The sequence below is a fragment of the Zalophus californianus genome, chromosome 11 (genome assembly GCF_009762305.2).
Source record: "Zalophus californianus isolate mZalCal1 chromosome 11, mZalCal1.pri.v2, whole genome shotgun sequence".
Classification (NCBI taxonomy): domain Eukaryota; kingdom Metazoa; phylum Chordata; class Mammalia; order Carnivora; family Otariidae; genus Zalophus; species Zalophus californianus.
In genome coordinates, this window is record NC_045605.1 from 57187444 (window position 1) to 57209743 (window position 22300).

Below are 22300 nucleotides of genomic sequence, written 5' to 3' on the forward strand. Positions count from 1 at the left end.
ACATAGAAACATAATCTCTGACCTCAGAGAGTTCACTGTAGAGCCAGATACACAAATGAGGAACTGAAATCCAGTGACATTAGTGAAACGCATGCTTATGTGATGGCACAATAGAAGGTAGCTGACTCCTACATGGGTGAGAAAATTTTTCACAAAGCACTCAATGTTTCACCTGGGCCTTAAAAGATGAGTATAATGGTGACAGGAAAATAGAGTCTTCCAGGCAGAATAATCATAGGTGACAAAAGGTCAAAAAGGATTAAAAAAGCATACTATATTACAAGGTCACTGAGTAATGTAGTATGACCAGAACCTTTGGAAAGGGAGGAAGAACCAAAGGGATTAATTTAAGAAGTGTAACCTAAAAATTCAGATAGAAATAATCATGGTCTTTAAATACTTGAATATTAAAACTAAGCAAGCAGATAGTGATTCACTAGAAAACTTAACGTTCAAACCATTAAAACTGTCCAAATAGACAGCAATGAGTAGAGTCACCAGAATGGGAGAAGTATCCCTATTCACGCGTAAGATCAATCTCCCCCTGGTGTTCCAGATCGCATCTTCTCTCAGCTCTTCATGACCTTAACTCATCAGTTTTCTCCACTCTATCCAGCACCATCAACTTCTCCCTCTCTAATGTGATAATACACAAATATAATACACAAACATGACTTAATGTCATCTATCTTAAGAAAAAAACACCTGAGCTCTTGTCCCCCAGCAGGTACTGACCTATTTCCCTGCCCCCCCCTTTACAGCAAAGCCCTCCAAAGAGTAGAATATATATTGTTTTTCCTTTCTCACTTTAACCCATGCTATTAGGGCCTTTTTTTGTGTCTGATCCACCACTCTCTCAAAACCGCTCTTGATAAAGTCACCAAGAAGGACCTCCAAGGTTCCCCAGGGTCAGTTTATAATATAGGCACAAAAGAGTTTACTGAATGAGTATAATCTTATAAACAGAATCTTTACTTAGCCTAAGAACTAAGGATCTTTCCAATCAAAACAGCTAATACCAGCCTTATGGAAAGTATCAATCTGGGATAAACCAGCTCAGCTTTTGCATACAACTATCTTCATAGTAATACTATCCATTTCCTCTGGAAAACCAGAAAGGAGAGTGAGATGTTGAAATTGGACAGTCTTGCATCATCTTTATTAGTATGAATAATCAGCAAACGCTCCTTACATATCTTCATCACAGTTGTCTAATACTTATTTTAATGTAATCTTCTAAATTAGACTGAGGCACAGTTATTAAGTGTGAAAGATAACTGTTCTTCCTTCAATGTTCCTCCTCTAAACATTCTTGTTCTCTTCAAGTCCATCCTTTTTAAGTATCTAGTTCAATGGCTTATACAGATGGGGTACTCTATAAATGTCCAGTAAATAAACTGTAAAACCTAACATATGGGACCTAGTACAAAGTAAATTCCATAAATGCTAACTCCCTCTCCAAAACTATCCCAACTTGAAGAATACATAAATCTGATAAAACCTCACTACCCTACATGAACAAGTTTATCTATTTCTCTCTCAGAAGTACCTGCATTTTTCAAGAACCGTAAGAATAAGGGACCTAAAGAGAATATGTATTGAATCTTAGATACAGGATATAAGACTGATATCCTGAGGCAAAAGAACTTTCCCTAATCACCAAAGTGATTAATCATTAATCTGATCCTATATATCAAAAGAAAGTTAAACCATTTCTTTTACTATTTCTTATCATTAAAAAGCCATACATAGTAATTATGCACTGTAAAAAAGCTAGTAAAGTCTGGCAGGAAATGTATAATTATTAACAATGGCTTTCTCTGGAGAGACAAACAATAATTGTCTCAACCGTAATTTATCCCTTTTCCTATCAAGGACAGCTGTTATTACTTTTTCCAGTACTATAGTATTAGAGTGAGCATCATTTTTTTAAAAAATTTTGTTACGTGTATAGGTGTATATACATGAATACATGTCATAAATGTCATACACACATTCATATATAGGGCAGACACCTACGGATGGAATTGCCACATGGCAAGAAATGTATCTCTTCAACCTTACTAGGTGTGGCCAAACTGCTCTCCAAAATGTTATACCAGCTTAATACTCCACCAGTAGCATGCAGTTCTCCATTATCATCAAATAACTGATCATAAATTATGCCAGTCTGATGGCCTCTTATCATTGGTTTAATAACTTGCATTTCCCTAATTACCAATGATAGTGAGCACCATTCCAGATATTTATTGGCCTTTCAGTTTTCCTCCTCTGTGAAATGTCTATTCAAATCCCCTCATCATTTTTCTAATGAAGTGTCTGCATAGTGATTTGTGGTTCCTCATATATTTTGCATATTAATCTGTCAGTTATTTCATTGAAAATATTTTCTTCCACCTGTGGTTTATCTTATTACTTTATATTATCTTTTATCATACTAAAGTGTTTAATGTGTCCAAATTATCTTTCCTTTATGCTGTTTGTTTGTATGAATACTTCTCTACCCCATTTTCATAGAAATACTTCTAGTATTCTTTAAACTTTACAGTTTGACCTGGACAATTAATTTTTTGTATATGGTATGAGGTATAGATCTATTATTTTCTTGCTTTCTATAAGGTTAGCTAACTATCCACAACAACTGAAAATCGGGTCTTTGCCCCACTGATTTGTAATGCCACCTGTCATCTACCAAATTCAAATATGAGGGCATGTTACTGGACTCCTTATTTTTTTATTTTTTAACTATTTAACACTGGTTATCCAACTATCCTGATACCAATACCTGTTTTAATTAATACAGCTTTATAATAGGGGCGCCTGGGTGGCTTAGTCGGTTAAGCGGTGGCCTTCGGCTCAGGTCATGATCCCAGGGTCCTGGGATCGAGCCCGGCATCGGGCTCCCTGCTCAGCAGAGAGCCTGCTTCTCCCTTTCCCTCTGCCTGCTGCTCTGCCTACTTGTGCTCTCTCTGTCAAATAAATAAAAAAATAAAATAAAAATATCTAATACAGCTTTATAGCAGCTTAATATTTGATAAAGCAATGCGCTCCAAAATGGTCTTGACTGTTCTTGGCCACTAAACATCCTTATTGACAAGTTCCACTTAAAAAAGAAGTTCCCTTCTATTCCAAGTGTTCTAGCTTTTTTAAATAATGAGTGGCAAATTCTGTCAAATGCTCTTTTAAGAATCTATTGAGATGATCATATGATTTTACTTTCCTTTAGTTCATTAATATAGTTAATTACATTAGATTACTTTTTTATTTATTTATTTGAGAGAGAGAATGAGAGAGAGAGAGAGCATGAGAGGGGGGAGGGTCAGAGGGAGAAGCAGACTCCCTGCTGAGCAGGGAGCCCGATGTGGGACTCGATCCCGGGACTCCAGGATCATGACCTGAGCCGAAGGCAGTCGCTTAACCAACTGAGCCACCCAGGCGCCCTAGATTACTTTTTTAAAGATTTCATTTATTTATATGAGAGAGCATGAGCAGGGAGGAGGAGGCAGAAGGAGAGGGAGAAGCAGGGAGCCCGAAGCGGGGCTTGATCCCAGGAGCCAGGGATCATGACCTGAGCTGAATGCAGACGCTTAACTGAGCCACCCAGGCGCCCCACATTAGATTCTTAATGTTAAACTGAACCCCTATTCCTGGAATAAATGCTACTTGGTTGTGATTTTTTTTTAAATGCACTACTAGATTAGTGTGTATTTTATTTGGGATTTTTAAAATATACATTCATGAGATTGGCTAGTATTTTTCCTTTCTTAGCCTGTCCTAGTATGATTTTGATATCAGGTTGTAAAAGCCCTCCAAAGGGAATCTGGAAACACTTTTATTCCCTGGAATAGTCCGCATAAGGATCACCCATCCTGCAATATTTGGGTAACCTGTAAAACGCTGTGCCCTGGTGCTTCTTTAATGGGTAGAATTTTTCTTCCGCTTTTTATTACAGAAAAGTCTCAAATATTTATTAGAGAGACCTGTATAAACCGCAACCTATCCATTCCCCAGTTTCAACAATCAATCATTGCCAATTGTATTTCATCTAATCCCCTAATCATTACCCCTCCCCACTCCCCTTGAAGGAATGATTTTGAAACAAATCCCAGATATATCATATCATCTTACCTTTAAACATTTTAGTATCTCGCCTAAAGGACTCTTTGAAAATATGTAACCAGAAAACTACTGTCACATTAGGGCGCCTGGGTGGCTCAGTTGGTTAAGCGACTGCCTTCCACTCAGGTCATGACCCTGGAGTCCCGGCATCGAGTCCCGCATCGGGCTCCCTGCTCAGCCGGGGGCCTGCTTCTCCCTCTGACCCTCTTCCCTCTCATGCTCTCTCTCATTCTCTCTCTCTCAAATAAATAAAATCTTAAAAAAAAAAACTACTGTCACATTAAACATTCCATAATCTTTAATACCAACAAACATCCAAGCAGTATTCAATCAGGATCCAAGTAAATTCATACACTTAAATTTGTTGTATCTTTTAATCTACAGGTTTCCCTTCTATTGCTCTTCTTCTTCCGCTTCCTCCCCACCCCTCCCCCTTTTCTTCTTCACAGTATTTGTGGAAGAAAATGGGCCATGTATCCTGCAGTTTCCCACATTCTGGATTTTGCTTATTACATCCCCATATTACTTAGTGGATAGATTTTATTATTTGTTCAAGTCCTTTAGTTACATTTCTATTCATATTTTCTCTTTATTCTTGAGTAAGCTGTGTCAGGCTGCATTTTCCAAGAAGTCAAGAAGTTGACTATTTTATACTTATCAAACTCATGGCATAAAATTCCATATTCTATATTTCTGGTGTTTTTATACATTTATCATATCTATAGTTGTATTCCCTGTTTCATTCCTAACATTATTTATGCCTCCTTTTCTTTTTCTTTGACCAATCTTTCCAGAGATTTGTCTGTAATATAAATCTTATATTAGTATCTTCTGTGAATTATATTTTGGTTTTATTAATCCTCTTCACTGTTTGTTTTCTGTTCCACTAATTTCTGTTATCTTTACTCTTTCCTGTCTTCTACTTCCTTTGGATTTAATCTGCTGTTACTTTCCTAACTTCTTCAGTTGGCCACTTAACTCAATAATTTTCAGCCTTGGGGTGCCTGGGTGGCGCAGTCAGTTGAGCTTCTGACTTGGTTTCGGTGCTGGTGGTGATCTCAGCATCATGAGATCAAGCCCCGCATTGGGCTCTGCGCTCCGTACACAGTCTGAGACTTTCTCTCCCTCTGCCTCTCCCCACGGCACTCTCTCTCTCAAATAAAATAAATCTTTAAAAAATAATTTTCAGTCTTTCAATTCAAATACCTTACAGATTCTAGGACATACATTTCTTCATATTAACATCTCTGAAATTGGGATATTTCTTACAACTGAAGTCTTATAATCACTGTCAGGCAGCAGTGATAATGCCACGGTCATTGCTTATGTATAAACATAGACAATTAAAAGAATAAGCTTGCAAAAAAAATGTAGCGATTTGGTGTTATCCCTGGTGGCATGACTGGACAACTGTAACCTCTCAATATGAGCTAACAAACCTATTATAGACCATCTGAGGAAGAACTATGAGTCGCATCTGAAAACCTTTTGTGGAAGCCATTTGGCAAGCTCAAGAAAGCATCAGCATCAAAACTTGATGTGTGCCAGAAGTGTCAAAGAAAATGGCAGGAAGAGCTACGGGACGCTCTTTTAAGAAATGCTGTATCACCAGTGTTCTCTAGGACATAGTAAGCAATACTACATAGAAAAACACAAACCTCTATGATTCAGTCAAAACCAAATTTGGAAGAATCGTGAACAGGAATATCCTACTGATTTATTACTTCACTTTCTTTTATAAATATATGTTCAAGTGATATGTTAAATCTGTATCTAAAGAAATTTATAACAGCTCTTTCAGGAAGCACAAAGTTAAAAGGTCTAGGTGATAGGAAAGCATTGTTTGGAAAATGATAGTGCATCTTAACAAAAGATGGCATCTTAAGATCCAGTGAAATATAATCTAGGCACTTAAATTTCCTTAGCTTTGCTTCAGCTGTATCCCACAGATTTTGAGATAGTTGTTTCCACTGTTACTCAATTCTAAACATATTCCAATTCAGGATTTTGGGGTTTTTTTTTAAGATTTTATTTATTTATTTGAGAGACAGAGAATGAGAGATAGAGAGCATGAGAGGGAAGAGGGTCAGAGGGAGAAGCAGACTCCCCACTGAGCAGGGAGCCCGATGCGGGACTCGATCCCGGGACTCCAGGATCATGACCTGCGCCGAAGGCAGTCGCTTAGCCAACTGAGCCACCCAGGCGCCCGGATTTTGTTTTTTACCATACATTATTTAGAAGTTTGTTTTTGCATTTTTAATTTCCAAACACGGACTGAGAGGGGGACTGGTTATATTTGTCATTAATTTCTAATTTTACTGTATTGGGGTCAGATAACATGGTTATATAGCAATCTTTGGTATTTGTTGTAACTTTCTTTGTGCCTAATTATGTGCATGTTCTATATTCATTTAAAAAGAACATATATTCTCTAATTTGGGAAAGACATGGTTCTATATAAATGCAGCAGATCAAGTTATGCATAGTATTTGTTTTAGTGGTTACCCTTAAATTTTTAATATGCATCTGAGAGCCTAAAGTTAATCAATATCTCTTATCTTCCTGAACTATACACAGAACCTTACAACTCTTTAAAACTGACCACTCTCCCTCCCAGCTTACATTTTATCCTTGTCCAATATTTTAGTTCCACTTTGGTTTTGGCCCCCACAAAATAATAATTTTCGTTTTATACTGTCAATGTTGGCTTAGTTTACGTAGCTCTTTCTTTGTTCACCATGACTTCTTGTATCCTACTTTCTCCCCTGTTACATTTCTTTCTTCCTGAAGTACATTCTTTGGTATAATAGTTCTTTCAGAAATAGCACGGTAAATTCTCTGTATTTTTGTTTATCTGAAAATATTTTTCCCTCACTCTTGAATAACTTAGCGGAGTACAAAATTCAGATCTCTGTCAACACTTAGAAGACATTATTCCATTTTCTCCTGGCCTCTCTTGTTGATTACAAGATGTCCACTCTCGGTCTATTGCTCCTTTGTCTTTCCTTTTTGCTTTTTAAAGTGCCTTTGGTGTTCTGTAGTTTCATTGCAATGTGTTTAGTTGTGGGGTTATATTGTTTTGTTCATTTAATTATTTCTAGGGCCTCTTAAGTCTAAAACCTAAAGGATCAAGAATCATGTCTTTCTATTAATTCTGAAATATTCTCAAGTCATCATCTCTTTCAATTCCATGTCTCCTCATTCTATTTTTCTCCTTTCTGTAATTACTATTAGATGTTGGGTCTTCTTGTTCTTTCATTTTTCTTCACCTCTTTCAGATTTTCCTTCATCGTTTACTGTTTTGTGTTCTCAGGATTTCCACATATCTAATTCCCAGCTTACTAATTTTCTCTTCATCTGTGTAAGCTATTGCTTATTTACTGAGCTTTTTTTTAACCTCACTGACTATATTTTTCATTGTGTTTAGCTCTTTCTCAAATGTATCTATTTCATAACGTCTTATTCATTTTCCGGGATGTCAATTAGTTCTTTAATGTCTTTAGTCACTTAAAATGTGCTAATTTAAGTTATCGTTCAAGCTGCTCCTCTACCATCCTGGTTTCCGGAGATATAATCCTCCTGCTTCCTATGTCTGCTAACTCTCATTTATGTTAGAAAATGGTTTCCTCGTGTGTCACATTTAATTATAAGTTCATCTTCAGCTGGGCTTCTTTCTTAGAGAATCTCTTCTGGCCCAAGTTGGGAGTACCCCTTGGAGTCTTGTTTTTCCTTTCTCCAGGTGACCCAGGGGTATTACTAGTTTGGAGCCAGCTTCTTTTTATTAATTTCTCAGCCTGGTGATACTTAAACCATATAATAGAAACTCAGATCCCAAATATAAGCAAGGCATATGTCTTGTGCTTCAATTTCTGAGAAGCTTTTTTTCCCATTTCCTCTCTGCATAGAACCCAGGCAAATCAAGACAAGATTTCTTATTACTGGCTTGTGTCAGTGGGAAGATTTTTCTCTACCCACCCCTTCACTTTGAATGCACATCAAGAATCCCAGTTTTGTGCAGAAGTTTTAGTTTTGGTTCCCTTTTCTACATGGTTAAAACTCAGTCCACTAGGAATAGAAAACCAGAAATAACCCCTCACCCCACTCCTTCACCCGGCTCCAGGGCAACACAGCATGAGTTCAAGGCTTACTAAAGTTTTGGTTTTTAGTTTCATTTGTATTTCTAGAACCTGGAGATTTTCCTGTCTTCCCTGCAAGCTCAGGAATGCATTTTAAAAAATTGTTAGTTCAATATCATCCAGCTTTTCTGGATATTTGTAGCAGAGGAGTCTTCCTATCTCAGTTAGCCATCTTGCTAATAGAGAATCTGGGCTCTCCAAATCCATTTGCTACATTAACCCCACAGGAGTAATCACTCTAAAATGCAGATGAACTCCTCTTTAAAACTCTTCAGTGGATTCTTACTCCTGAGCACAGCATTCAAAGTCCACTATTATCCAGTAACTGCTTATTTCTGAAATTCCATCTCGTTCCCCTCTCCCACATGTACTCTATGCTCCAACCACTCCTACTTACAATCCCTAGAAGTCTCCTTGTTATTTCATACTCCTGTGCTTCTAAATATACTGATTTCCCTCACCTTTATCCTGCCCTCATCCACCTACTGAATACTCAGGGTCAAGTGTCTTTCACTGAACCCATTCCTGAGCCATCCAAGTTGGATTCTCTTCATTGTGAAATGGCTAACATTCATTGAGCTCTTCATATGCCATGCATTCTAATAACTCATTTAGTCTTAACAACAACCTTATGGTTTTGCTATTACTATCCCCATTTTCTAAATGAGGAAACTAAGGTACAGAGAGGTCAAGTAATGTGCCCACGGACACACAGCTATAAATGGCAGAGCTAGAATTCAAATACAGGCAATCTGTCTCCAGATTCTGCTCCGTTAACTGGCTCTATTTATATGTACCTTATTGCCTTCTACAATTATATCTTGCATTATGGTTATAATTGCAGTTATTACACATTTCAGGGGCATGTTTATATACCAATCTTCCCAACTACACTGACATGAGAATCATGTTTTTATTCCATTTGTAGTTACTAAATTAATGCATGACTGAAGGAAAACATCCCCATACCCACTGCTTTAGTCCAGCCCCTCTTCATCTCTTGCCTGAACTACTAAAATAGCCCCCTAACTGGACTCCCTTCTTCGTTTTTATTCACATCTTTCCTCCATACGCCAACCAATATTGTCTTTCTAAAGCACATTATGATGATGTCATTCCACTTACTTAAAAATCTTTAAGGGCAGGGGCGCCTGGGTGGCTCAGTCAGTTAAGCGTCTGACTCTTGATTTCAGCTCGGGTCATGATGGAGCCCTGTGTTGGGCTCCTTGCTGGGCATGGAGCCTGCTTAAGATTCTCTCTCTCCCTCTCCCTCTGCCCCTCCCCTCCCCTCCTTAAAAATATCTTTAAGGGCTCTGCATTATCTATAGGATCAAGTCCCAAATTCTTTTATCATGATATACCATGCCCTTTGTGATCTAACTTTCCACAGTCCCTTCTCTTCTCCTTCCCCATTCCAGTCCCACATTCCATCAATATTTAACTCCCTGTGAGTCCCCGTATACGCCAAGAGTCTTCAGGCTTTTGTACATGCAGGTTCTTCTCCCTAGAATGGCCCTCCCCTCCTCCCTCATCTGATGAATTCCTACTCTTTTCAACATACAGCTCAAATTCTTCAGCTTTCCTCCACTCTTAGCTATTCCATTCCTACACTCTGTTGGCATTATGCATTTACCTCACTTACTACTTTGTAATGTTATTTGGTAAGGTGTTTGTCCGACTAGACTGTGGAATCTCAAAGAATGGGGACCACGTCTTACTCATCTTTTTTATTATGTTATCTTACAGAGCATGTGCCCCCAAAAATGCTCATTGAATTTGTGGGATGATATTTGACAAACATACCCTATAATATCCTATATCCTACACTCAAAAAAACTCAGATAGAAATGAATTCAAAACTAAGCAACTCACCCAGATTAACTGGAAGTTAGGCAGGAGTGGAAATATGAATGGACAAAAACAAATACCTCCTAAATTCCTGCTGCTCAATCCTGAATTCTATAGAACAGAGATATTCCTTCAATGGCAATTAATATTTAGTTGGTGAGGTCATCTCATTCTGAGTTGTTTCCTGCATTAGGATAACATATAAGGACACTCTCAAATTCTGGAATATGTGTCACTAAGGATAAAAAGTTGAGTCATTATACATTTTAAAACAAATCCTTACAGATGAGGGAAATTCTTGTCCTTTTCCACCACAATCACATGATTTCATTATTCATTAGTCCTAAATGTAATTTAGGCTCCACACATAGCAAACATTGTCTGCCAACTGAGTAATAAACCAGAACTACTTGTTTGTCACAGAAAGAGGAAATTTTTTAAATGTATGTTAACCCTAAGTGAACAGGGACACTGGGTAGGATTAAAGGGAAGGGATAAATGAGGTACTATTCAATTTTTGAAATGCACTTTTAACACTAAAAATTTTTTAAAAAGTTCTAACTGCCAGTTTAAAACATTCATTGGCCTTTGTCGAGCTTTTCAATTATTACCCATGGTAGAAGAAAAAGAATTGTCCTAAAAGGTCTTGATTTCTTTTTTTTTTTTAAGATTTTATTTATTTATTTGAGAGAGAGTGAGAGAGCACGAGCAGTGGGGACTGGCAAAGGGAGAGGGAGAAGCAGACTCCCCACTGAGCAGGGAGCCTGCCAAGGGACTCTGAGACCATGACCTGAGCCGGAACCACGACCTGAGCCAAAGGCAGACACTTAACCCACTGAACCACCCACAGGCACCCCAAGGTCTTGGTTTCAAGTTCAAAGGCAGTATCATTTAGAATGATCACTCCTGATTTCAAATCAGAAGGCTAAATGAATTCTTAAAATTCATTAATTATTACCAATGAGACTTAAGTATTATGTTGTACATACAGTTGACCACTGAACAATACAGGGGTGAGGGGCGCTGACCCCTGGCACAGTCAAAAATCCACAGTAACTTTTGACTTCCCAAAAACTTTACTTACAGCTCACTGTTGCCCGGATGCCTTACTAATAATATAAACTGCTGATTAACATATATTTTGTATGTTATATGCATTATATACTATATTCTTAAATAAAGCTAGAGAAAAGAAAATGTTAGGAAAATCCTAAGAAAGAGAAAATACATTTACAGCACTGTAATGTATTCATGGAAAAATATCCACGTGTAGGTGGATCCACAGAGTTAAAATTCCTGTTGTTCAAGGGTCAACTGCAGTTGCAAAGGTACCTATCTATGCCTGTGTGCTACATTTTTTTTTAATCAATGGACCAAGACTGTCTCTAAATTTAGAATAAAAGCTCCAAGAGGAAGAAATCTTGAACCATTTCATTCACTAATGTCTCCCAAGGACCTAGCACAGTGCCTGGCTGGCAGAGCCGAGGCATTCATTACATACTTGTGAATATTGCTCAAAGTGGTCCAAATGCTATGTCAGTATATGCAGTGAGCTACAGCTCCTTGCGGAATATAAAGTTGTAATAACCTTCACACAATGTTGCACAAATCAACTGATACTATAACCAAAAGCAAACTGACAATGCATATAATAGAACAAAACATTTTACATAGGAGTCCTTAAGGTTCTGAACTTTAAAGCTTGCCAAGAAGCTGGCAAAAAACAAAAATGTCAGCAACACAACCAAAATTTTCAACAAGCACAAACTCTTGCACTTATTTCATAGACAATTCAATTCCAAAAGAGCCATGGGGCTTCAACAACAAAATTGTCCAGTGCATTTACAACAAAATTTAATTTCCAGTATTATAAAGCAGGCCTGACCCTTTCTTTTATCAATTGGCCTATGCCAAAAGAATATTGCTAAACAATATACTTCTGAATATACCTAAAACTGCTATTTCTATTGCTGTTTCCCACTCAAAAACACAATGTAAATATTTATAAAACTGGTCTTTAGTTTTCCCTATTAAAAGCCATCATGAGCATTTAACTGGGAATTAGGCTATGTTTTAGCCCTTATTTGTGGGTTACTCTTATCTGCTACTAACTCATGATGACCATTCGCTGGTCACTTTTTTTAAGATTTTATTTATTTATTTGATAGAGAGCAAGAAACACAAGCAGGGGGAGTGGCAGAGGGAAGGGAAAAGCAGGCTCGATCCCAGGACCCTGGGATCAGGATCTGAGCTGAAGGCAGGCGCTTAACCGACTGAGCCACCCAGGTGCCTGTGGTAACCTTCTACTCTCTTCTGGGCCTCAGTTCTCCCTTCTGTAGAATGACGGACCTGTGTTAAAACAATGGTTCCTCGCTTTCTTTTTGCAACCCTTTGAGAATGTGGTGAAAGCTACAGGTGACCTCTCCATAACAATGCACGTACATGTGTATATAACAATTCTATGAATAGCTATTTATAACAGCAAAAGATTGGAAACAACCTAAACGTCCACCAATAGATGGTTAAGTAAATCGTTATAGCCATTCAATGAAATTCCTTGCAACTGTAAGTAGAATAAAGAAACCTTCTATATAGTGATATGAAAAGATTTCCATCATGTATTGTTATATGAAAAAAGCAAGTTACAGAACAGTGTATACAATATACAACCTTTTGTGATAAAAAACTAAACTAAATATATTTGAATTTTTATGCATAAGCATAAAGAAACTGGAATAAACGAGAATTTTGATGTTAGTGGGAAATGAGTAAAGGGGTAGGAGGAACCTTTCCATTGTATACTTTCTTATATTTTTGTTTGCATTATGTGAATACACTGCATATTAAAATTTTAAATTAAAAAACTATATACCTTCAAGAAGTCCAACCCACTGAAGCTAGAAGATAATTCCCAAACCCTGCTCAGCGATATTCTTTTATAATGATTTGACTTAATAAGCCTGTAATTATATACACTCAATGATCCAACAAGAACATTTAAGGAAAAATATTTTTCATCACAGTCCTCATAAACATATAAAGTAATTGGTGGATACTCAGTGATTCAACAGATCCTAATTTGGAATCTCATTTTATATAATTTTCCTTAATTACTGATACACTTTATGACAAATTTCTTCCAAGGGAAGAAGTATGCAGAAATTATTGAGCCATACTCCCTCTCATGGGTCAAATTTCAGACTATTTCACAGAGGAGTCCAGACTTTAGAAATAAGAATAGATATTTCTATCCTATTTGACCATATAATCAATAGTACTAGTAGGGAGACCAGAGAAATACTTTTTTTTTTTTACCAAAATCTCAGAATTTGAAGCAAATTAAAGAGCATATGAGAACATCACACAGCACCCACAAATTAGATGACATCTGGGGAGGCCTTCTTGCCTGATGTGAACAAGAATCAGATGGAACTGGGCTTTCATTCATGCAAGTTACTTAACCTCGCTGGGCCTCAGTTTCATCTGTAAAATGGAAATAAAACTACCTATCTCATAAGGATGTTGTGAAGCTTAAAAGGAATAATAAGGAATATAGAAAAGTAAGACGTAGAAATAAAAAGTAAGATATCCTAGGACAGTGGCAGGTGTCCGCTCGAATCAAAACAGACTGCATTCTGGAACCTGTAGTTTCTAGAGACTGCACTTTCATACACAAGCAACGCCTTCTTTTCCCTACTGAAAATAACACATGGCAGAATTCCCAGCACAAAAGGTGCAAATACGTGGCCTTTCCTAATTATGCTTCTTGAAAATTTCCTCCTAGGTATGCATTTCTTATCAAAGAGCTGTAGATGTTGTCTTGATTGGATGTGTCTCAAAAAGAGTCCTAAGTTATAACAGTTTTGTTTTGTGGTTTTTACAGGACACTTTCTATGTCAAGCTCGGCACCAAAGACTGGCAGGCTATGGAAGGTAAAGAAAGGCAAGAAGTTGAAAGCAACAGTCCTACAACAGACTTTTAACTGCCAGGATGATAGCAGGAAACCTACACTGCCATGGAGATAGAAGCAGCCCCTGCCAAGCGATCTCCATATACGAAACTTTTAAACCCAATCCAGTTTTTTGTTTTGTTTTGTCTCCAGCACTACTGGAGCTTAATTTTTGGAATTATTATAAATATAAATAACCCTGATTTATTGCTTCCTCACTATGTGCCAGGCTCTGTGCTAAGCATGCATTTTTCAAGACTTTGTGAAAACTGCACATGTGAGTTCATTCTCTCAACCCCCTTCACACTCAAGTCTGAAAAGCTCCCTTCACATCCTCAAGTGCAACTTACTCCTTATCCGGATACTCCACACCTCTCACTGATCCATTCAGGCGCAGGAGCCACATCTTTACACGCAGTTCGACCCCAACCTCTTCACCCAGCACTAAACCAAGCACTTCTCTGATCCTCCAGGGCCCCTGCAAAGTTCGGAACCCTTCTTCCACACACCATTCCAACCTGGCCCTAACTTGTTCCAAGAATGCTGTTTCCCTCCAAACTTCTGACTTCCGCAAGGCGCGGGATCCCCTCACTGCCCCTCCAAATCCATCCTGTCCGTACTTCATTCCGAAGTTCAAAATTCACAAACAGATGCACCTGGACAGAGACCAGTTCCAACCCCATGAAAAGTCTACACGGCCGCTCCAGTACGGCCTGGGACCCTCCACCCCCTAACCAGGCCAGGCCCGGCGCACTCGGCCTCGCTCCGGACCCCAAAGGGAGGAGGGGAAGCTCCACCTGGCTCTGCGGCCGCGGCGCGCGGCTCCTGCTCCGGCCTGGGCCCCGCGGCGGCCGCGCCCCCGTCCCGGCGCGGGCGGCAGCGCTCGGGCTGGCCGCGGCGGGCGCGCTCGCCCTGCACCTCCGCGTCGGCCTGGCCGTCGTCGCGGGCCCGACGGCGGGCCCAACCGGGACCGCGGGCTCGGCAGCGCGGGCAACCCGGGCCCGCTGCGTCGGCGGCGCGCTGGGCGCAGCCTCGGCACAGCGAGTGGCCGCACGGCAGGGCCGCCGCTTCCCCCGGGGTCTCCAAGCACCCGGCGCAGCCCGACTCCTCCGGCCGCGGCGGTGGCGGCGGCTGCAGCAGCGGTGGCGGCAATACCAGCAGCGCGGGGCCAGAGGCTGCGCCCGGGGCCCCAGTCTTGGCTGCCGCCATCTCGTCACAGCGGCCCCGTCGGCCCCGCCGACTGAGAGCTGCCGCTGCCGCCGCGGAAGAGGCCCGAGTACTCGGACCTGCCGCCGCCATCTTGTTTCCCGTTTGAAGGGAGAGTCCGTTGCGAGGGAGAAGAGTAGAGGGCGGGGCAGTGCGCGGCGGGCGGTGCTGTCTACATATTTATGAGGGGGCGGGGCTCCAATGAGCCCGGGGAAGGTTCTCCCCGGGCCTGATTGGCGGAAGGCGAAACCTCATTGATATTTATGTTTACCTTATATGCAGTCTTCGGCCTCGCCCTCCAGTCTTTGCAATTTCCTCTTATTGAGCCCGATGAAGTTGAGGACTGAGGGGATTTGGAAATTCTGAGCGATGTTAAACTTTATGAAGTAATTACACGTATTTCTTCTGCAATACCCTGATAACTAAGGTTAACGTGAGTGGGGAATATGTGAATTATCCAGTACCCTCCCTCAGTTCTTCATTTGATGTGAGAGTAGCTGTTGTGACCAGGCCTACTGCGACCAGCAACTAACTACTAAAAACAACAGCTTCTTGTCAGTCCTCATCTCCATAGCCTCCCTCTCCACGTCCTTCCCGGACCTCCCTTTGGCTGGCAAAACCATACTTTCCTGGTTTTCTCTCAAACCCTCAGCTCTTTCTCAGACTCTTTTGAGCCCTCCCCCTTGTTTGGGGCTGAAGTGTAGGTATGCCTCTAGGCTCGAGCCTCTTCTCTCTTTGGGTGCCACCTCACCCTCACCTCACACTTTCTTCCCGCTGAAACTCCCAAATTGATATCTGCAGTCCAGACCTCTCGAGTCCAGCCTTGCATATTCAACTGCTTGATGGAAACATTACCTTGGATGTCTGCATTCCCCATGTACAAAACTAAAGTCACTGTCTTCCACCCTACTTCCAAAACAGCTTGTTTCTTATTTCCCTCATCCTATTAAAGGTACTATCCGCTGAGTTCCTCAAGCTCTAAACCTAGTGTTGTTTACTTTTCCCTCATCTCCCACGTCTGTCAGTTTCTTGTTCTCCCACTAAACTATTTTCCCACCTATCTTCTCCTCTTCAGCCCACTCCTGCTGCCCAATTCATGTCTCATCATCTCTCACCTAGATTATTGCAGTAGCTGCTATAGGTTGTCTTCATGCCCACAGCCTCTCCTCTTCTAATCCATCCAGGACTACAGCTCTCAGAACTGCTTTCCAAAGGACAGCTCTGACCTCGTCATTCCTGCTGGGGCTATTCACCAAGTGAGGTGCTCAGACTTTGATGCCAGCTCCCTTTCTGGATGCGGAGGGGATGGAAGGAAAAAAATGACTCCCCTCTGATAGATGGTTCTACTGTAGCAATTCTCCCGCCCTTTGCTTTCTTTGCACTGAGGCAGATCTGGAACAGGAGGACATTAAGCAAATGGCATTTCCTGTTGGGAATCTTTATAGGAAAGCATACATTTTATAAGGAGAGCAAAATCAAAAAAGGAACATAATGGAATGGAAGGCATCAGAGGCCCGGGGTTTCCATGAGACTGCCCGGAAACAGTGTCAGAACTGGTGGTAAGCCAGAGTTATTGGTAGAAGTCAGAGAGCAGGAAAAAGAAAGTCGATTCCCAAGATGAGATCCAGATGGCTAAAGAACAGTCAAGAATTAAAGAAGAGTCTTTGGGGAATTGAAACAAGGTCTTGTGTGCACAGAGGCCCAGTCAGAATCCTGGCAAACAGAAGTATGGCTTCAGCTGGACTGTCCTTTATCTATGGATCCTCCTCATTTCACACCCCAGCTGAGATTCTTGAGTATGCTTTTCCCAGATTCTGACAAGGGGGCCTGTGGTCCAGAGATCAAGCCAACTACAATTAGAAACGGGGCCCTTGGGGGGCGCCTGGGTGCCTCAGCTGGTTAAGCGGCCAACTCTTAATTTCAACTCGGGTCATGATCTCAGGGTCCTGGGATCAAGCCCTACATTAGGCTCCGTGCTCACTGGGGAGTCTGCTTCAAGATTCTCTCTTTCTCTCTGCCCCTCCCCCGGTTTGCTGGAGCATGGGTGTGTGAGCTCACGCGTGTGCACGCACACGCTCTCTCTCTCTCTCTCTCTCTCTTTTTCAAATAAATAAATCTTAAAAAAAAAAAAGGAATGAGGCCCTTGGTCTGGGCTCACTCTTGACAGCTTGGGGCTCTTAATCTGAAGCCTATTTACTGTTGGAAGAGCTGAACCATAGACATGCAACATGCTTTCTTGCATACAAATAAAGACAGGAAATTTCCTTTTACAGAGGGAAAACATAAGACGTCTGCATAGTACTAGACCAATAGCCAAGAGATCTGGGATTGGTCCTGGCCCCTTTACCCCTCTCATTAACTCGTGTGATTTCAAAGAGGTAACTTCTCTGTGGGCCTCAGTCTCCTCATTTTTAAAACAAGGGTATTGGAATTCAGCAGTTCTCAACCCGGGGTGCACATAGACACACAACACAGAAATGTACACACACACACTCCAACAACAATGAAGTTCCACCTCAAATCTACTGAACCCCAAAACTGAAGATGGAATACCAGCATGTGTATTTCCTCAATGCCATAGGAATTCTTATGACTACTCCCAGATGAGACCACTACAATAGATCAATTGAAAGGTCTCTTTTAGCTCTACCATTCTAGAAGTCGGACTCCCAATTTCTCCCAGTCTCTCCTTTCCTCTATGCCGTTGCCAAAGTAATCTTACTAAAACAGTAGCAGGGACAGAAGGCAAGGCAAACCTAAGAAATCTGGAGAGTTATTCACTGTGTGGGAAAATGAGGGCGATGAGGAGAATTCTAATGTGTCAAGTCTAGGAGCCTGAGATTATGATCGCAACTGACAACTGACAAAAACAGAATAAGTGGAAAGGAAAAGGAAAGATGAGGGCATGGTAGACATTTTGTTTTATTTTAGTTCACCATCAGCATCCCAAGTCCTTCTTACTTGGGGAAAATGCCCCATTCTGTGCAGTATTTGCAGTACTGCTAAGACTAAGGAAGCTGAAGCAGGGAGAATATCAGTGGCTAGAACACGACATATGATCCAGGCTTGGCCACCTGGCCACTCTCTCTGAACTTTGAAACTTCAGGGAATGACACGAGACCTACTGACAAGTTTAGAATTATCCAGAGCAACAGAGACAGTAGGTGTCCAACCACAGTGGGTCTCTCATAGGGATTGGGAGTAGGGGGCTCCCTACCATATAGTAATGGTGGCCATTCCAGATCGTTCCTGAGGCACGAACTTGGTTCTGGTGCCTGCTGCCTGGCCTTCCTAGGTTATAACCCATTTCCATATCCAACTCTCCAGCCTTCCTGTCAACTCTGTATCCTTCCAGTAAATTCTCTTTTTTTCTTGAACTTCTCACAATTTTTGCTGTTTGCATCACAGTACTCTGACGGAGATACTGGCTTGTTGTTTTTGAAGTGTCACCTGAAAATGGCTGACAAGGGTGCTTTCTAAGTTACAAAACAATCTAAGAAGCTTAGTCCAACCGCCTAGAGTAGAATGAGCCAGAGTTGCATGAGTTCTTGTTTCTAAGCCCCCACCTGTACCACGAGAACACCAAGGCAAGAGGGACTCACAGACTCACTTCAATGCAGTCATCAAAGATGCCAATTGGAACAAATAGCAGAGCCTCCAGACCAACGCTTCTTCTCCAGCTGCTTTTGCTCTGCCACTCCTACCATATCTTCTGGGGATTGTATTGCTGCCCAAATTCCCTGCTCTCCTCCTCACAGTGCGTCCACAGTTCCACGCCACCGCTAGCCCTCCAGCACTCCTCATACAAATCACTGCAAACCTCCCCTTTCCGCAGCAACCGGAGGCTCCAGCTCCCTCCAGCTGGACTGAAAGACTCAGATGTGAAGCAAGGCCATTCGGCCTCATTCTGTGGGGACAGGCCGTTTCTCCCTGCAGGCCCAACAACCCCTTCTTGCCAGCCCAGGTGCTGAGTCCATCCTGAGACCTCACACATCTAGGAAGGAGAAGGATCAGACCATACCAACGCCACCTCTCCCCTACCCTCCTCATCTCTTGGGGTGACATCTTCCTGTATTCTTCCCCCCTCAAGCCAGATTTCCCCTTGAGATTTGGCATCCTCCCTTTCGCTTTAAAGATTCTTGCTACATTCTTACTGTTAGTCATTTTCTGTTACTTCCCTTTTGTTTCAGAGGAAGAAGCGGTTCTTTTTTGTAAAGCTAACTCTTTTGTCGTCTTTCCCGCCTCCTCCAGACTCTGTAAACACTCTACAAATACAAATAAGCCGTGGTCCCTGTACTCCTGAGGTCACAGCCTAAGAGAGAAGCAAAAGTATAAGTAAATAAATGTAACAGAAAAAATTATAACAGAATTGCGTGCGCTGTAACTGAGACACATACAGGGTAATGAAGAAGCAGAAAGAAAGCGGGAGTGGGATGCAGGTTTCACAGAAGAGAGGTACATTCGAGGTCTGTTCTGGAGGATGAGGAGTTCACCAGGTAGACAGACAGGATGGCCTTCCTGGCATTCCTGTGTGGGACTGATAAAGAACTCAGTGTGGCTAGAACATTGGATTGGACATTAGGCTAGAAAATTAGAGAATAAAAGGACCTAGAATTTATTGAGCAACTACCATATGCTAGGAACATGCAAGGCTATGACATATCTATTTCATTTAGACCTAAAGTAACCCTGTGAGGTGTGTATGGTATTATCTCCATTTTACAGAGAAACTCAGTATATTGGGGGACTATTGAAAGGTTTAACATTTGGACCAAAGGAGTACTATGGATTTGTATTTTATAAGAGTAACTCTCGGGATGCCTGGCTGGCTCAGTCAGTTTAGCGTCTGCCTTCAGCTCAGGTCATGATTCCAGGGTCCTGGGGATCGAACCCCGCATCGGGCTCCCTGCTCAGCAGGGAGTCTGTTTCTCCCTCTCCCTCTGCCTCTCTCCCTACTTGTGTTCTCTCTCTCTCTCTGAAAAATAAATAAATAATTTTTTTTAAAAAAAAGGGTAACTCTCAATCCTATCATTATCAGTGAGGAATAAAAAATAATCTAAGCAGCCTTCCTCCTACCCCCGTGGAGTTGAGATATCATTGAGATATCACTGGACAGGGCAGGTACCATTCATTTATTCAACAAATCTCTTTTGAGCACCTGCTACATGGCAAGGTAATATAGGTGCTAAGAATTCAGCAGTGAACAAGGCAGGCAAGGTATGGATGCTGTACCTGTTTGGCAGGGCAGGCTTTAGGTACAGTATTTGGAATGTTCCAGATAATGTGGGATGAATGAATGTTATACCCTTAGTCATGCCTTTAATGTTTAGCAAGGTTCAAGGCACAGTGCATTGTCAGAAAAGAAAAAATTCTGTTTAGCAAACAAGCACATTTGTGGAAAAAAATAATTCTTTAGTTTCCTTACATTTCCTGTCTAGATACCCATAAATCCACCTGGAATTAGCAACTATCCTCACTCTGTTTCTCTCTGCCCCTCCCTCCCCTCTTCTTGGTTTTTATTCCTCTCTTCCCTACCCTCAGGGTCCCTATTCTTTCTCTTCTTGGCTCTGGCCCAAGAGTTCAAGCAACCAATTCCATCTTTGATTTAGTTGTGGGGTTTTTGTTTTTTTTTTTTGAGGGAATAGAGATGGCTCTAAGCAGTCCTTCAGGTTCAACATATAGATAATAAGGAAATAAAGGGGCAAATAGCCCTCCCCAGTCCCACTTTGAGTGAAACACCTAAAAGACAGCTCTTTCTCGGCTAGTGTTGATCACCTTTCACAATGTAAATCACATGTCTCATTCTAGCACAGTCTCTTCCCCCATCTCACCAGAGAAATCCTTCTACTACCTTCACTTTGGCTTATGGCTCTACTCCAGGAAAAGAGTGAGAGGGAGAAAAAAAAACATTTTGTCATAAATAAATGGACAGATAGTTATACTGACCAGAAGGAAGAATTTGCCTCAGAACAGAGCACTGTGATGGGAGCAGAAGAAAAAGTCAGGGGGACTACAAAGCAGCCTCCCAAAGATTGACTGGTTTGGAAAGAAACAGCAATGAAGTGGGTTTAGCTGGCGGCTGAGATCAGGAGAGCATGATCTCCCAAGTTCCTCTATTCTGAAGAAGGAGAGGATTCTATACCATCTACCAGTGACCAGTGAGAAACCTGATTGGTTCTCTTCTAGAATGATCATTGTTCCACAGTTCTTTGTTTACAAGGCTTGAGCTCTGCCATCTCCATCCCTGGGAAAAGCCTACCGCTGTCTCCCCGACTGTGATGTTGCAGAGCGACCACCAGGGGGCAAACCGAGACTACTGAGCTCTGGCCACATCTCTTCACCTAGTTTCCATGGAGCCCAACTCCGACCGTCAGAGCAGGAATCTGGCTTTAGAAATCATCCAAGGCTTCTGATGAAATAAATTCGTTTACAGAGAAGAAAACCAAAGTCTAGAGAAGAGAAATAATGTGTCAAGGCCACATAGTGAGTTCATGGTGAAATAGGAACCAGAAACCAAGTCCAGTCCTATACATGTTCTACCGCGTGAAGCTTTCTCCAGTCTCACACTTAATTCTAGAATACACTGGTTTGTAATGATATTTTTTCCTATGAAAAGGACTTGTATCTCCAATTAGATTGTAAGCACTCAGGGCCAGGGACTGTGTTTTGGACCAGCCGTGTACATCTCCTCCTCCAGCACCTAGCACATGGCTCCTATACCCACAGATGGATTTCAACAAATACTGTGAAGCTCCCATGTGACAGGCCCAGCAATGATTCCTGAGAATACAGAGAGGAAAATGTACTGTCCCTGCCTTCAAGGAGCTCTCTACCTAAGGGAGAAGGCAAGCTATGTCAACACACAACAAAAATTCAGGAGACAAGTTTTTAACAGTGGTGCAGGCAAAGCAACAGGGAAGCACAGAAGAGAGACTATCTGGATGGGATGCAAAATTGGGTCCTAAAGCAAGAAAGAGAACTCATCAAAAAAGGAATGGAAGTTCCAAATAGAAGGAACAGCAGAATAAGCCAACACACAGAG

General features: G+C 41.4%; 1 protein-coding gene across 1 annotated transcript in view; it reads right to left on the minus strand.

Annotated features, from left to right (window-relative positions):
* RNF169 (ring finger protein 169) overlaps positions 1-15364 on the minus strand; it is an 85946-nt gene extending 70582 nt beyond the window's left edge. Inside the window, exon 1 of the mRNA XM_027580023.1 lies at positions 14850-15364. Coding sequence (XP_027435824.1) covers positions 14850-15351 — 502 coding nt within the window. The 5' untranslated portion in view covers positions 15352-15364. The remainder of the gene's footprint in view (positions 1-14849) is intronic.
* Between the last annotated feature and the right edge of the window lie 6936 nt (positions 15365-22300).